General features: G+C 38.0%; 1 protein-coding gene across 1 annotated transcript in view; it reads right to left on the minus strand.

Moving 5' to 3' along the window:
* Positions 1-12,919, minus strand: part of ITFG1 (integrin alpha FG-GAP repeat containing 1) — a 298,770-nt gene that overhangs the window by 261,447 nt on the left and 24,404 nt on the right. The window contains exon 6 of the mRNA XM_069549789.1: positions 7,408-7,502. Within this exon, the coding sequence (XP_069405890.1) occupies positions 7,408-7,502 (95 nt within the window). The remainder of the gene's footprint in view (positions 1-7,407; positions 7,503-12,919) is intronic.

Here is a 12,919-nt window from a genome sequence, read left to right on the forward strand (position 1 = left end):
CCTCTGTTCCATGGATTTTACAGGCAAGAATACTGTATTGGGTTGCCATTTCCTCCTCCAAGGATCTTCTTGACCCAGAGATTGAACCCATATCTCCCACCTTGCCAGGTAGACTTTTTACCACTATCAATTCAGAGAGACATGCATCTAAAGATATAACAAAAATAACAAGAAAATTCCACTGGATCAAAGATTTAAGTGCAAAATCATAAAAGCACCAATAATATTTCAATGGCATTTTCTAAGATAAATGAAATAAGTCAGACAGAGAAAGACAAATACCGATATGATCTCTTATATGTGGAATGTAAAACAAACCAACCAGAACAAAACAACCCCAGCTCATCTTGGGTATAATCAAACTAGTGACCAGAAAGGCAGGACAGGCCCAGTCCACAGGACATTTAGAAGATACGATTAAAGTTTAGAAAGCATCTGGTAAGTAATGAGGAACCAAGGGAGGTTTCTGATAGGAGAGTGGCCAGGGCCTCAGCAGAATGTACAGGATGAATCCGAAGAAGCAAGAGAAGAGGACAAAGACCCACTTAGGAGGGCTTTTAAATATCTGGGTTCATCCTGTCTACTTTGGTTCTTTGTGGAAACCATGTAGCACTGTAGTCATCTAGGAGGTCTGATTTAAGCGGCAGAGGAGAAAACTGCCCATCACAAAATATTTTCCCATTGACTCTAATAAAATGGTAATTATTTTTATATTACTCAGTGTTCATGGCACTTAAGGCCTCTTTTGAAATTCATGTGCTGTGTGGCCAGGGAAAATCTGCAGCAGCAAATCTTTATCTTGTTTTCACTGGTTTACCACTCAGGCTATGCAGATACTCAGCAAAAGATTTTTTTTTTTTTGATAAACAGTAAGAGAAAAGTTTACTACAAAGGATGAAATCAATGTTGTGAAAAATTCAGGGCAATTGGGGGTCAGATTAAGAGCATCAGCTGACTGAAGCAAAGAGAGTGATGTCACCAGAGCCCCTAAGGGTCAAAGAGGCCAAGAACAGTACAGATGAAGGAACCTCAGGAAAGGTTTCACCCTTTTTACAGCTGTACTTAAGGCCAGCAGGTTCTATCCATAGTCCCTTTTATTCCTCATTCTTGGATACTGATTGTAGGATGGGAGAATAAAGCAGAACTAAAAATGTCTTGGTATTATTTCTTTGAAGAATACATCTTGAAATCACATATCTGTGTTCACATTACCAGTGCAGTCACAGCTTTTTTGAATAAATTAGTGAAGTTCACCAGTAGTTCACTAAGTAAAAATATGCTTTACAGAAATTATATGCATTTACTTTTGGATATTCCAATTGCTGTAATGAAATAAATTATAATCACAAATTTTAAAATAAAACAAAAATCTATTGAGATATCTTATCTTTTTGGACATATTTTCCAACATCTGACAATAACCATAATTACTCTTTCATAAAAAAAAAATTATTGGGCTTCCATGGTTAAGAATCTGCCTTACAATGAACTGAATATTGGTTCAATTCCTGGTTCAGGAAGATACCATATGCCACAAGGCAACTAAGATCCGTGCACCACAGCCACTGAGCCAGTACTCTAAAGCCCATGAGGCATAACTACTGAAGCCTGCATGCTCTAGAATACATTCTCCACAACAAGAGAACCCCCAGGAATGTGGAGCCCACTCGCCACAACGAGAGAAAGTCCAAGTGCAGCAAAGAAGGCAAGCACAGCTGAAAATAACAAATAAATTAATTTAAAAAATTACTTAAAGGCAGAGTCAGTATGTTGAGGGAAGTCTAATATTAAGTGGAAGGAGATAATAGAACATGAGCCTATAACTACAGAACATCCTCATCTTGAAAAAACAAGCTTTTAAAAACAATTTCCAGGACAACGTACAAAATCCCTTATTTTTTTGTTTACACATGATTCAGCTTATATGCCACAATAAAAGTAACCTCTCTGTTTTTAAAGTATCCTCTTTCCAATCTGAGCTCTTGTTCAGGAACCTAAACTCAGAACCATGAAAAACTTACAGAGCAAAAGGCTTAAAAAGTGAAATCCAAGTAAATTCAAACACTAAAATTTTCTTAACTTTGCAAACTGTATCTTAATAATGAAAATGCTCTAATAAAATTTATAGTCACCCAGAATAAGAAGTTTCAATTATAAAATATTAGCTATTTGCTTTTCAAATAAATTTTAGGAGTTTAACAATGAAATACTTTTGAAGGAAGGAAATTTTATTACTTTTAGCAACCACCAGGCATGCTTCACTCATTTGCAATTAGTATACTATATAAAAATAGAATTGTAAAAGCAGATTAGAAGTGTTTGAAAAATGGCTTAAAAAAAATGGAAGAACAAGAAATAAAACAGAAAAAGAAACAAAAGGCATCCAAGTTAGATGGAGAAAAGCAAAATTATCACTCTTCATAGATGATATGAACTTATATGCAGAAAACCCTAAAAATTCTACAAACAAAACCCAGCTAGGACTAATAAATGAATTTAGAAAACTAGCAGGATACAAAATTAAGATGTAAAAATCAGTTGCATTTCTATATATTTAAAACATAAAATCCCAAAAGGAAATGAAGAAAGATTTCATTTACAATAGGTCAAAATGAATAAAATACTTAAGAATTAACCACGGAGGTAAAAGACTTGTAGAATAAAAACTACAAAACAATATTAAATCATTAAAAAGACAAATAAATGAGAACACACTGCATTTTCATGAACTGAAAAACAATGTGTTAAGACAGCAATATTACCCAAAGTGACCTAAAGATTCAGAATGATCCTTATCACAATTCCAATGGCACTGCTTATAGATATGCAAAGAAAAAAAAAACCTGTCCTAAAATTCATGTAGAATCTCAAGGGACAACCTCAAAGAGTCAAAACAATGTGGAAAAATAATGAAGTTGGAAGACTCACACTTTCTGATTATTAAATATATTACAAGGCTTTGGTAAATAAAACACTGTGGTACTAGCATAAACACAGGGGAGCATACAGATCAGTGAAATAACACAGAACCCAAAAACAAATCCTTGAGTATATGGTAAACTGGTTTTGACAAGAGTGGTTAAGACTATTCAGTGTGGAAATGACGAGTCTTTTAAACAAATGTTACAAGAGAAACTCCACTGAGTTTTGCCACAAGAATGTACTGGTCATAGCAAACACTCTCTTCCAATAACACAAGAGAAGTCTCTACACATGGGCATCACCAGATGGTTAACACCGAAATCAGACTGATTATATTCTTTGCAGCCAAAGATGAAGAAACTCTATACAGTCAACAAAAACAAGACCAGGAGCTAACTGTGGCTCAGATCTTGAACTCCTTATTAGCAAATTAAGACTGAAATTGAAGAAAGTAGGGAAAACCGCTACACCATTCAGGTATGACCTAAATCAAATCCCTTATGATTATACAGTAGAAGTGAGAAATAGATTTAAGGGCCTAGATCTGATAGAGGGCCTGATGAACTATGGATGGAGGTTCGTGACATTGTACAGGAGACAGGGATCAAGACCATCCTCATGGAAAAGAAATGCAAAAAGCAAAATGGCTGTCTGGGGAGGCCTTACAAATAACTGTGAAAAGAAGAGAGGCAAAAAGCAAAGGAGAAAAAGAAAGATATATCCATTTGAATGCTGAGTTCTAAAGAACGGCAAGGAGAGATAAGAAAGCCTTTCTCAGCGATCAATGCAAAGAAATAGAGGGAAACAACAGAATGGGAAAGACTAGAGATCTCTTCAAGAAAATTAGATACCCCAAGGGAACATTTCATGCAAAGATGGGCTCGATAAAGGACAGAAATGGTATGGACCTAACAGAAGCAAAAGGGATTAAGAAGAGGAGGCAAGAATACACAGAAGAACTGTACAAAAAAGATCTTCACAACCAAGATAATCATGATATTGCGATCACTCACCTAGAGCCAGACATCCTGGAATGTGAAGTCAAGTGGGCCTTGGAAAGTATCACTACAAACAAAGCTAGTGGAGGTGATAGAATTGCATTTGAGCTATTTCAAATCCTGAAAGGTGATGCTGTGAAAGTGCTGCACTCAATATGCCAGCAAATTTGGAAAACTCAGCAGTGACCGCAGGACTGGAAAAGGTCAGTTTTCATTCCAAGCCCAAAGAAAGGCAATGCCAAAGAATGCTCAAACTACCGCACAATTGCACTCATCTCACACGCTAGTAAAGTAATGCTCAAAATTCTCCAAGCCAGGCTTCAGCAATACGTGAACCGTGAACTTCCAGATGTTCAAGCTGGTTTTAGAAAGGTCAGAGGAACCAGAGATCAAATTGCAAGCATCTGCTGGATCATCGAAAAAGCAAGAGAGTTCCAGAAAAATATCTATTTCTGCTTTATTGACTATGCCAAAGCCTTTGACTATGTGGATCACAAAAAACAGTGGAAAATTCTGAAAGAGATGGTAATACTAGACCACCTGACCTGCCTCTTGAGAAATTTGTATGCAGGTTAGGAAGCAACAGTTAGAACTGGACATGGAACAACAAAGTGGTTCCAAATAGGAAAAGGAGTACGTCAAGGGTGTATATTGTCACCCTGCTTACTTAACTTACATGCAGATTATATCAGTAGAAACACTAGGCTGGAGGAAGCACAAGCTTGAATCAAGACTGCAGGGAGAAATATCAATAACCTCCAATATGCACATGACACCACCCTTATGGCAGAAAGCGATGAAGAACTAAAGAGTCTCTTGATGAAAGTGAAAGAAGAGAGTGAAAAAGTTGGCTTAAAGCTCAACATTCAGAAAACGAAGATCATGGCATCTGGTCCCATCACTTCATGGCAAACAGATGGGGGAACAAGTCAGCAAATAGTGCCTGACTTGTTTTTCCTGTTCTTCTGCAGATGGTGACTGCAGCCATGAAATTAAAAGACGCTTCCTCCTTAGAAGGAAAGTTATGACCAACCGAGATAGCATATTCAAAAGCAGAGACATTACTTTGCCAACAAAGGTCCATCTAGTCAGGGCTATGGTTTTTCCAGTGGTCATGTGTGGATATGAGAGTTGGAATATAAAGAAAGCTGAGCGCCGAAGAACTGACACTTTTGAATAGTGGTTTTGGAGAACATTCTTGAAAGGCCCTTGGACCACAAGGAGATCCAACCAGTCCATCCTAAAGGAAATCAGTCCTGGATGTTCACTGAAAGGACTGATGCTGAAGCTGAAACTCCAATACTTTGGCCTCTTGATGCAAAGAGCTGACTCACTGGAAAAGACCCTGATGCTGGGAGGGGTTGGGGGCAAGAAGAGGAGGGGACGACAGAGGATGAGATGGTTGGATGCCATCACCGACTCAGTGGACATGGGTTTGGGTGGACTCCCGGAGTTGGTGATGGACAGGGAGGCCTGGCGAGCTGCGGTTCACGGGGTCGCAAAGAGTCAGATACGACTGATGGACTGAACTGAACTGATGAAGAGTGCATCATATGAAATGTTGGGCTGGATGACTCACAAGCTGGAATCAAGATGCCAGGGAAAATACCAACAACCTCAGATATGCAGATATCACTCTAACAGCAAAAGTCAAAGAGGAACTAGAGTCTTTTGATGAGAGTGAAAAAGGAGAGCTAAACAGCTGGCTTAAAATTCAGCACTGAAAAAACTAAGATCATCACATCTAGTCCCACCACTTAATGGCAAATTGAAGGGGAAAAAGTGGAATTAGTAAAGGTTTTCTTTTCTTGGGCTCAAAATCAGGGCAGATGGTGAATGCAACTACAAAATTAAAAGACTCTTGCTCCTGGGAGAGAAAGATATGAGAAACCTAGACAGCATATTAAAAAGCAGAGACATCACTTTGTCGACAAACATCTGCATAGTCAAAGCTATGGTTTTCCCAGTAGTCCTGTACCGATGTGAAAGTTGGACCATAAAGAAGGCTGAATGCTAAAGAATTGATGCTTTTGAACTGTGGTTCTGGAGAAGGCTCTTGAGAGTCCCTTGGACTGCAAGGATATCAAATCAGTTAGTCCTGAAGGAAATCAGCCTTCAACATTCATTGGAAGGACTGATGTTAAAGCTAAAGCTCCAATATTTTGGCCACCTGATGCAAAGAGCTGATTCACTGGAAAAGACCCTGGGGCTGGAAAAGACTGCGGGCAGGAAGAGGAGGGGGTGACGGGCAGGAAGAGGAGGGGGTGATAGAGAATGAGATGTCTGAATGGCATCATCGACTCAATGGACATGAATCTGAGCAAACTCTGGGAGACACTGGAGTACAGCAGAGCCTGCCCTGCTGCAGTCTAAGGAGTCTCAAGGCATAGCAACTTAGAACTTAGTGACTGAACAACAAAAATTAAGAGAATTTTGTTCCTTTTTTTTCTTAAGTTCAAAAATGATCTTGTGGTTGTTAAAAATTAACAACCTGTCTTAGTGGCTCAGACAGGAGAGAATCTGTCTGCAATGCAGGAGACCCGGGTTTTATCCCTGTGTCAAGAAGATCCCCTGTAGAAGAGAATGGCTACCTACTCCAGTATTCTTGCCTGGAGAATTCCATGGATAGAGGAGCCTGGCGGGCTATAGCCCATGTGGTTGCAAAGAGTTGGACATGACTATAGATTGAAATATTTATAAATGAAATGATAAAATGTTTGAAATGTTAAATTTCTTTAGGTGGGAGGGCTCATGAGTGATTATACAAATGAAACAAGATTAGCCATATACTGATTATTGTTGAAGCTGCTGCTGCTGCTGCCAAGTCGCTTCAGTCGTGGCCGAGTCTGTGCGACCCCACAGACGACAGCCCACCAGGCTCCGCCATCCCTGGGATTCTCCAGGCAAGAACACTGGAGTGGGTTGCCATTTCCTTCTCCAATGCATGAAAGTGAAAAGTGAAAGTGAAGTCGCTCATTCGTTTCCGACTTTTAGCAACCCCATGGACTGCAGCCTACCAGGCTCCTCCGTCCATGGGATTTTCCAGGCAAGAGTACTGGAATGGGGTGCCATTGTCTTCTCCGATTGTTGAAGCTAGGTGATTATTAAATATGTGTATATCATACTATTCTGCCTACTTTTCTGTATTTAACATTTTTCATAATAAAAATTAAAAACAACCTTTGCAATTTTTAATACATTTAATTTTTAATAAGCTAAATATTTTTCTTATAATTAAATATACAGTATTTATTAGTCAATAATTCAAATTTTGATATGATTAACAAACAGCAAAAAATAACTACAGGTATATTTTATTACACCCAGTACTTTTTACATTTTGCTGATATCACTGACTTCCTTGAAACCTTTTCACATTTTGGTTTCAATGTTCAATTCAACAGCAAATGTTTCCTAGGAACACAGCAAATATCTCACCATTTTTTGGCATCCAAAAAGAAATATTTTACATTTATGTGCAACTCACCTGCTGTAAAATCTTCAGTCAGATCAATGAATGCATGAGAATGTGGAATTCGCATTTTATTTCTAGTGGTCAATGCAGGATGCCATGATAAATTTCTGAAAAAAAAAAAAAAAAATTTTTTTTTCTTAGGATAAACAGCAAATGAGTACTGTTTTAAAACAAAAACTTCTGCAAGTGAGATATTTTAAAAACTCATTTATTCTGTTTTTTTACATACTCTAAACTTTACTCCTTTGAAGTACACAATGTAGTGGTTTTAGAGTATGTCCATCATGTGTAGTATGTGCAGCCATCACCACAGTCTAATTTCAAAACATTTTTTTGTTACTGTGTTTAATTGTTGATTGGCATCTGAGTTGTTTCCTCGCTTGGCTAGTAAAAGTAAATGCTGTTATGAATATTCATGTACAAGTTTTTCTGTGGACATATACATATGTTTTTGATTTTTCTGAGTATACATAAGAGTAGAATTCCTGAGTCACATGGCAATTCCATACTTTCTGAAGAACTGTCAAACCATTTTCCAAAGTGGCTTCATCATCCAACATTCTCACTAGACATGCATGGGTGTTGCAAGATCTCTATTACACTGTAAACACTTATTACTGTCCCTTTCTTTTATTATAGGTATTCTGAAAGATTCTTATGGTTTTGATTTCTATTTTCCTGATGTCTAGTGATGTTTACCATGTTTTCATGTGCTTAATGGCCATTTGTACATCTTTGGAGAAATGTCTAATCAAATTCTTTGCCTATTTTTAAGTTGAGTAATTTATTGCTTAGAGCTATAAGAATTGTTTATGTAGACTAGATCCTAAATCTTTATCTGGCGTATGATTTGCCAATATTTTCTCCCAATCTGTACACTGTCTTTTCAGTTTCTTGACAGTGTCCTATGCTGTATAAAATCTCTTTTTATTTTGATATATCCAATTCATCCAATTTAACTTGTGTAGCTTTTCTTTTACTACCAGGTATAAGAATCCATTTCCAAATGCTTTTTTCTAAGGGTTTTATAGTTTTAGCTCCTACATTTGTTACTATGTTTAATTCTTTAAGTGTAAGAAAAGTAACTTGATATTTTCATGAGTGATACTTTCCCAAGACTGTGGAGAGTGACAATTACCTTTTAAAAACATTAATTCCAAAGTTCTGAGCCATGCGAAAGAATGAATTTAGATCCCCTACCTCATACCATATTCTAAAAATTAACTCAAATGAGTCAAAATGCTAAAAGAAATAGGAACTCTTAAACATTGGTGGTAGAAATACAAAATGGAAAACAGTCATGGAAAACAGTTTGACAGTTCTTCAAAAAGTCAAGACACTGAATTGCCATTTGACTCTGCATTTCTATACCTAAGTATACACCCGTAGCAATTGAAAAAGAGGCATTCAAACCAATACTCATACATGAATCATCTCAGTAGCACCAAATATCCAGCAATGGATGAATAGATAAACAAAATGTCATAGCCACACAATGAAAATAATGTCTAGTCATAAAAACAACCAGAGTACAGATAAATGGTACAATATGGATGGACTTTTAAAACATGCTATGTGATAGAAACTAAATTCAAAAGGTCATATCTTATATGATTTTGTTTATATGAAATACCCATAATAGGAAAATTCTAGAGACAGAAAGCAGATTAGCGGTTACCAAGTGCGGGAGTAAAGGGGAAAGGGAGCGTGAGTGCTCAATGGATACAGGGTTTTCTTTTGGAGAGATGAAAAGCCACTGAAATCAGGTGATGGTTGCACAACATTGTAAATGTTCTAAATATTACTAAACTGTACACAATAATGGTTACCTTTAATAATGTGATGTGAATTTTACCTCACTAAAAAAACCAACAGTGCAAAATTTACATATACCCTTCATTTAATTTCTCCAATGTTAACATCTAATATAACCTTAGTACATTTATCAAAATCAGGAAGGTCACACATGTAGACTACTGGGAACTATAGAAAGAAGAGCAAGTTTAAACAAAATCATGCCCCCATAACTCCCCATCAATGAAGAATATTCCAATGTCAAAGGCATTCCCATTGGTCAAGGCTCTAAATAAATCAGCTTCCTCTGAAAGGTCTTTACTCTTCTCTGTTTCATTATTATATTTTCTCCACTAACAGTACTTTGGTTTGGATCAAAGTTATTAAAGAAACTCTCTAAGAGTGTATCCTAGGTATTCTGATTCATAGTTTGAATGTATAATGTCTAACCAGGACCTGGCTCCCAAATACCGGCTGAACTGAACTGCAGTCTCAAGTAGCATCTATTCTTCTCTACGTCTAGTGCGAATTTGCTATAATTTCAGAGTACTATGTTCTAGTCCAACAAGGACGCACAGACAAGCTGTCTCTGAAGAGCAATTAAAAGGTATTTAAGTACACCGTAATTGTCAACACAATATCCGATTCAGGAGACAGCAAACAAGGTTCACCTGTGAATTTAGTTTTGATATGTTTGGAAAATGGAAATAATTGGATAATTTGTTATTTACAGGTGGAATTAGGGAAAAAGAATAAGGATTAAACAGGAGAACATTTTCTCTATGAAAAGGGTCTGTGTTGTACAAACAGTAACTTCTTCCCAATAAACTTATTCTACATTCTTTTTTAGTACATACTCATGCTAGGTTCACTTCAGTCACTCAGTTGTATCCGACTTTTGCGACCCCATGAATCACAGCACTCCAGGCTTCCCCGTCCATCACCAACTACCAGAGTTTACACAAACTCATGTCGATTGAGTCGGTGATGCCCTCCAGCCATCTCATCCTCTGTTGTCCCCTTCTCCTCCTGCCCCCAATCCCTCCCAGCATCAGAGTCTTTTCCAATGAGTCAACTCTTCACATGAGGTGGCCAAAGTATTGGAGTTTCAGCTTTAGCATCAGTCCATCCAATGAACACCCAGGACTGATTTCCTTTAGAATGGACTTGTTGGATCTCCTTGCAGTCCAAGGGACTCTCAAGAGTCTTCTCCAACACCACAGTTCAAAAGCATCAATTCTTTAGCGCTCAACTTTCTTTACGATCTAACTCTCGCATCCACTGGTGACCACTGGAAAAACCATAGTCCTGACTAGACGGACCTTTGTTGGCAAAGTAATGTCTCTGCTTTTCAATATGCTATCTAGGTTGGTCGTAACTTTCCTTCCAAGGAGTAAGCGTCTTTTAATTTCATGGCTGCAATCACCATCTGCAGTGATTTTGGAGTCCCCAAAAATAAAACCTGACACTGTTTCCACTGTTTCCCCATCTATTTCCCATGAAGGGATGGGACCAGATGTCATGATCTCCGTTTTCTGAATGTTGAGCTTTAAGCCAACTTTTTAACTCTCCTCTTTTACTTTCATCAAGAGGCTTTTTAGTTCCTCTTCACTTTCTGCCATAAGGTGGTGTCATCTGTGTATCTGAGGTTATTGAGATTTCTCCCGGCAATCTTGATTCCAGCTTGTGCTTCATCCAGCCCAGCATGTCTCATGATGTACTCTGCATAGAAGTTAAATAAGCAGGGTGACAATATACAGCCTTGACATACTCCTTTTCCTTTTCGTATTTGGAACTAATCTGTTGTTCCATGTCCAGTTCTAACTGTTGCTTCCTGATCTACATAGCGATTTCTCAAGAGGCATGTCAAGTGGTCTGGTGTTTCCATCTCTTTAACATTTTCCCAGAATTTCTTGTGGTCCACACAATCAAAGGCTTTGGCATCGTTAATAAAGCAGAAATAGATGTTTTTCTGGAACTCTCTTGCTTTTTCCATGATCCAATGGATGTTGGCAATTTGATCTCTGGTTCCTCTGCCTTCTAAATACAGCCTGAATACCTAGAAGTTTACAATTCACATACTGTTGAAGCTTGGCTTGGATAATTTTGAGCATTACTTTACTAGCATGTGAGATGAGTACAATTGTGCAGTAGTTTGAGCATTCTTTGGCATTGGAATGAAAACTGACCTTTTCCAGTCCTGTGGCCACTGCTGAGTTTTCCAAATTTGCTGGTATACTGAGTGCAGCACTTTGACAGCATCATTTTTCAGGATTTGAAATAGCTCAACTGGAATTTCATCATTTCCATTAGCTTTGTTTGTAGTGATGCCTTCTAAGACCCACTTGAGTTTGCATTCTAGGGTGACCGGCTCTAGGTGATTGATCACAATACTGTGATTATCTGGGACATGAAGATCTCTTTTGCATAGTTCTTCTGTGTATCTTGCCACTTCTTCTTAATATCTTCTGCTTCTGATAGGTCCATACCGTTTCTGTCCTTTATTGAGCCCATCTTTGCATGAAATGTTCCCTTGATATCTCTAGTTTTCTTGAAGAGATTTCTAGACTTTCCCATTCTACTGTTTACCTCTATTTCTTTGCATTGATCACTAAGGAAGGCTTTCTTATCTCTCCTCACTCTTCTATGGAACTCTGCATTCAAATGGGTATATCTTTCCTTTTCTCCTCTGCCTTTCGCTTCTTTTGCCTTTTTGCATTTCTTTGCCTTCGGGATGGTCTTGATCCCTATTTCCTGTACAGTGTCATGAACTTCCATCCATAGTTCTTCAGGCACTCTGTCTATCAGATCTAATCCCTTGAATCTATCTGTCACTTCCACTGTATAATCGTATGGTATTTGATTTAGGTCATACCTGAATGGTCGGGTGGTTTTCCCTACTTTCTTCAATTTAACTCTGAATTTGGTATAAAGGAGTTCATGGTCTGTGCAACAGTCAGCTCCCAGTCTTGTTTTTGCTGACTATATAGAGCTTCTCCATCTTTGGCTGCAAAGAAAATAATCAATCTGACTTTGGTGTTGACCATCTGGTAATGTTCATATGTAGAGTCTTCTCTTGTGTTGTTGGAGAGGGTGTCTGCTATGACCAGTGCGTTCTCTTGGCAAAACTCTATTAGCCTTTGCCCTGCTTCATTCTGTACTCCAAGGCCAAATTTGCCTGTTATTCCAGGTATTGCTTGACTTCCATGTTTTGTATTCCAGTCCCCTACAATGAAAAGGACATTTTTGGGGGTGTTAGTTCTAGACGGTCTCATAGGTCATCATAGAACCATTCAACTTCAGCTTCTTCAGTATTACTGGTCAGGGCAAAGACTTGGATTACTGTGATATTGAATGGTTTGCCTTGGAAATGAACAGAGATCATTCTGTCGTTTTTTGAGACTGCAGCCAAGTACTGCATTTTGGACTCTTTTGTTGACTATGATGGTCACTGAATTTCTTCTAAGATATTCTTGCCCACAGTAGTCGATATAATGGTTATTGAGTTAAATTCACTCATTCCAGTCCATCATAGTTCGCTGATTCCTAAAATGTCGATGTTCACTCTAGCCATCTCCGGTTTGACCACTTCCAATTTGCCTTGATTCATGGACCTAACAACATTCTAGGTTCCTATGGAATATTGCTCTTTATAGCATAGGACTTTACTTCCATCACCAATCATATCCACAACTGGGTGTTGATTTTTCTTTGTCTCTGCATCCTTTCT

Source organism: Ovis canadensis, chromosome 14 (genome assembly GCF_042477335.2).
Source record: "Ovis canadensis isolate MfBH-ARS-UI-01 breed Bighorn chromosome 14, ARS-UI_OviCan_v2, whole genome shotgun sequence".
In the NCBI taxonomy this organism is placed as follows: domain Eukaryota; kingdom Metazoa; phylum Chordata; class Mammalia; order Artiodactyla; family Bovidae; genus Ovis; species Ovis canadensis.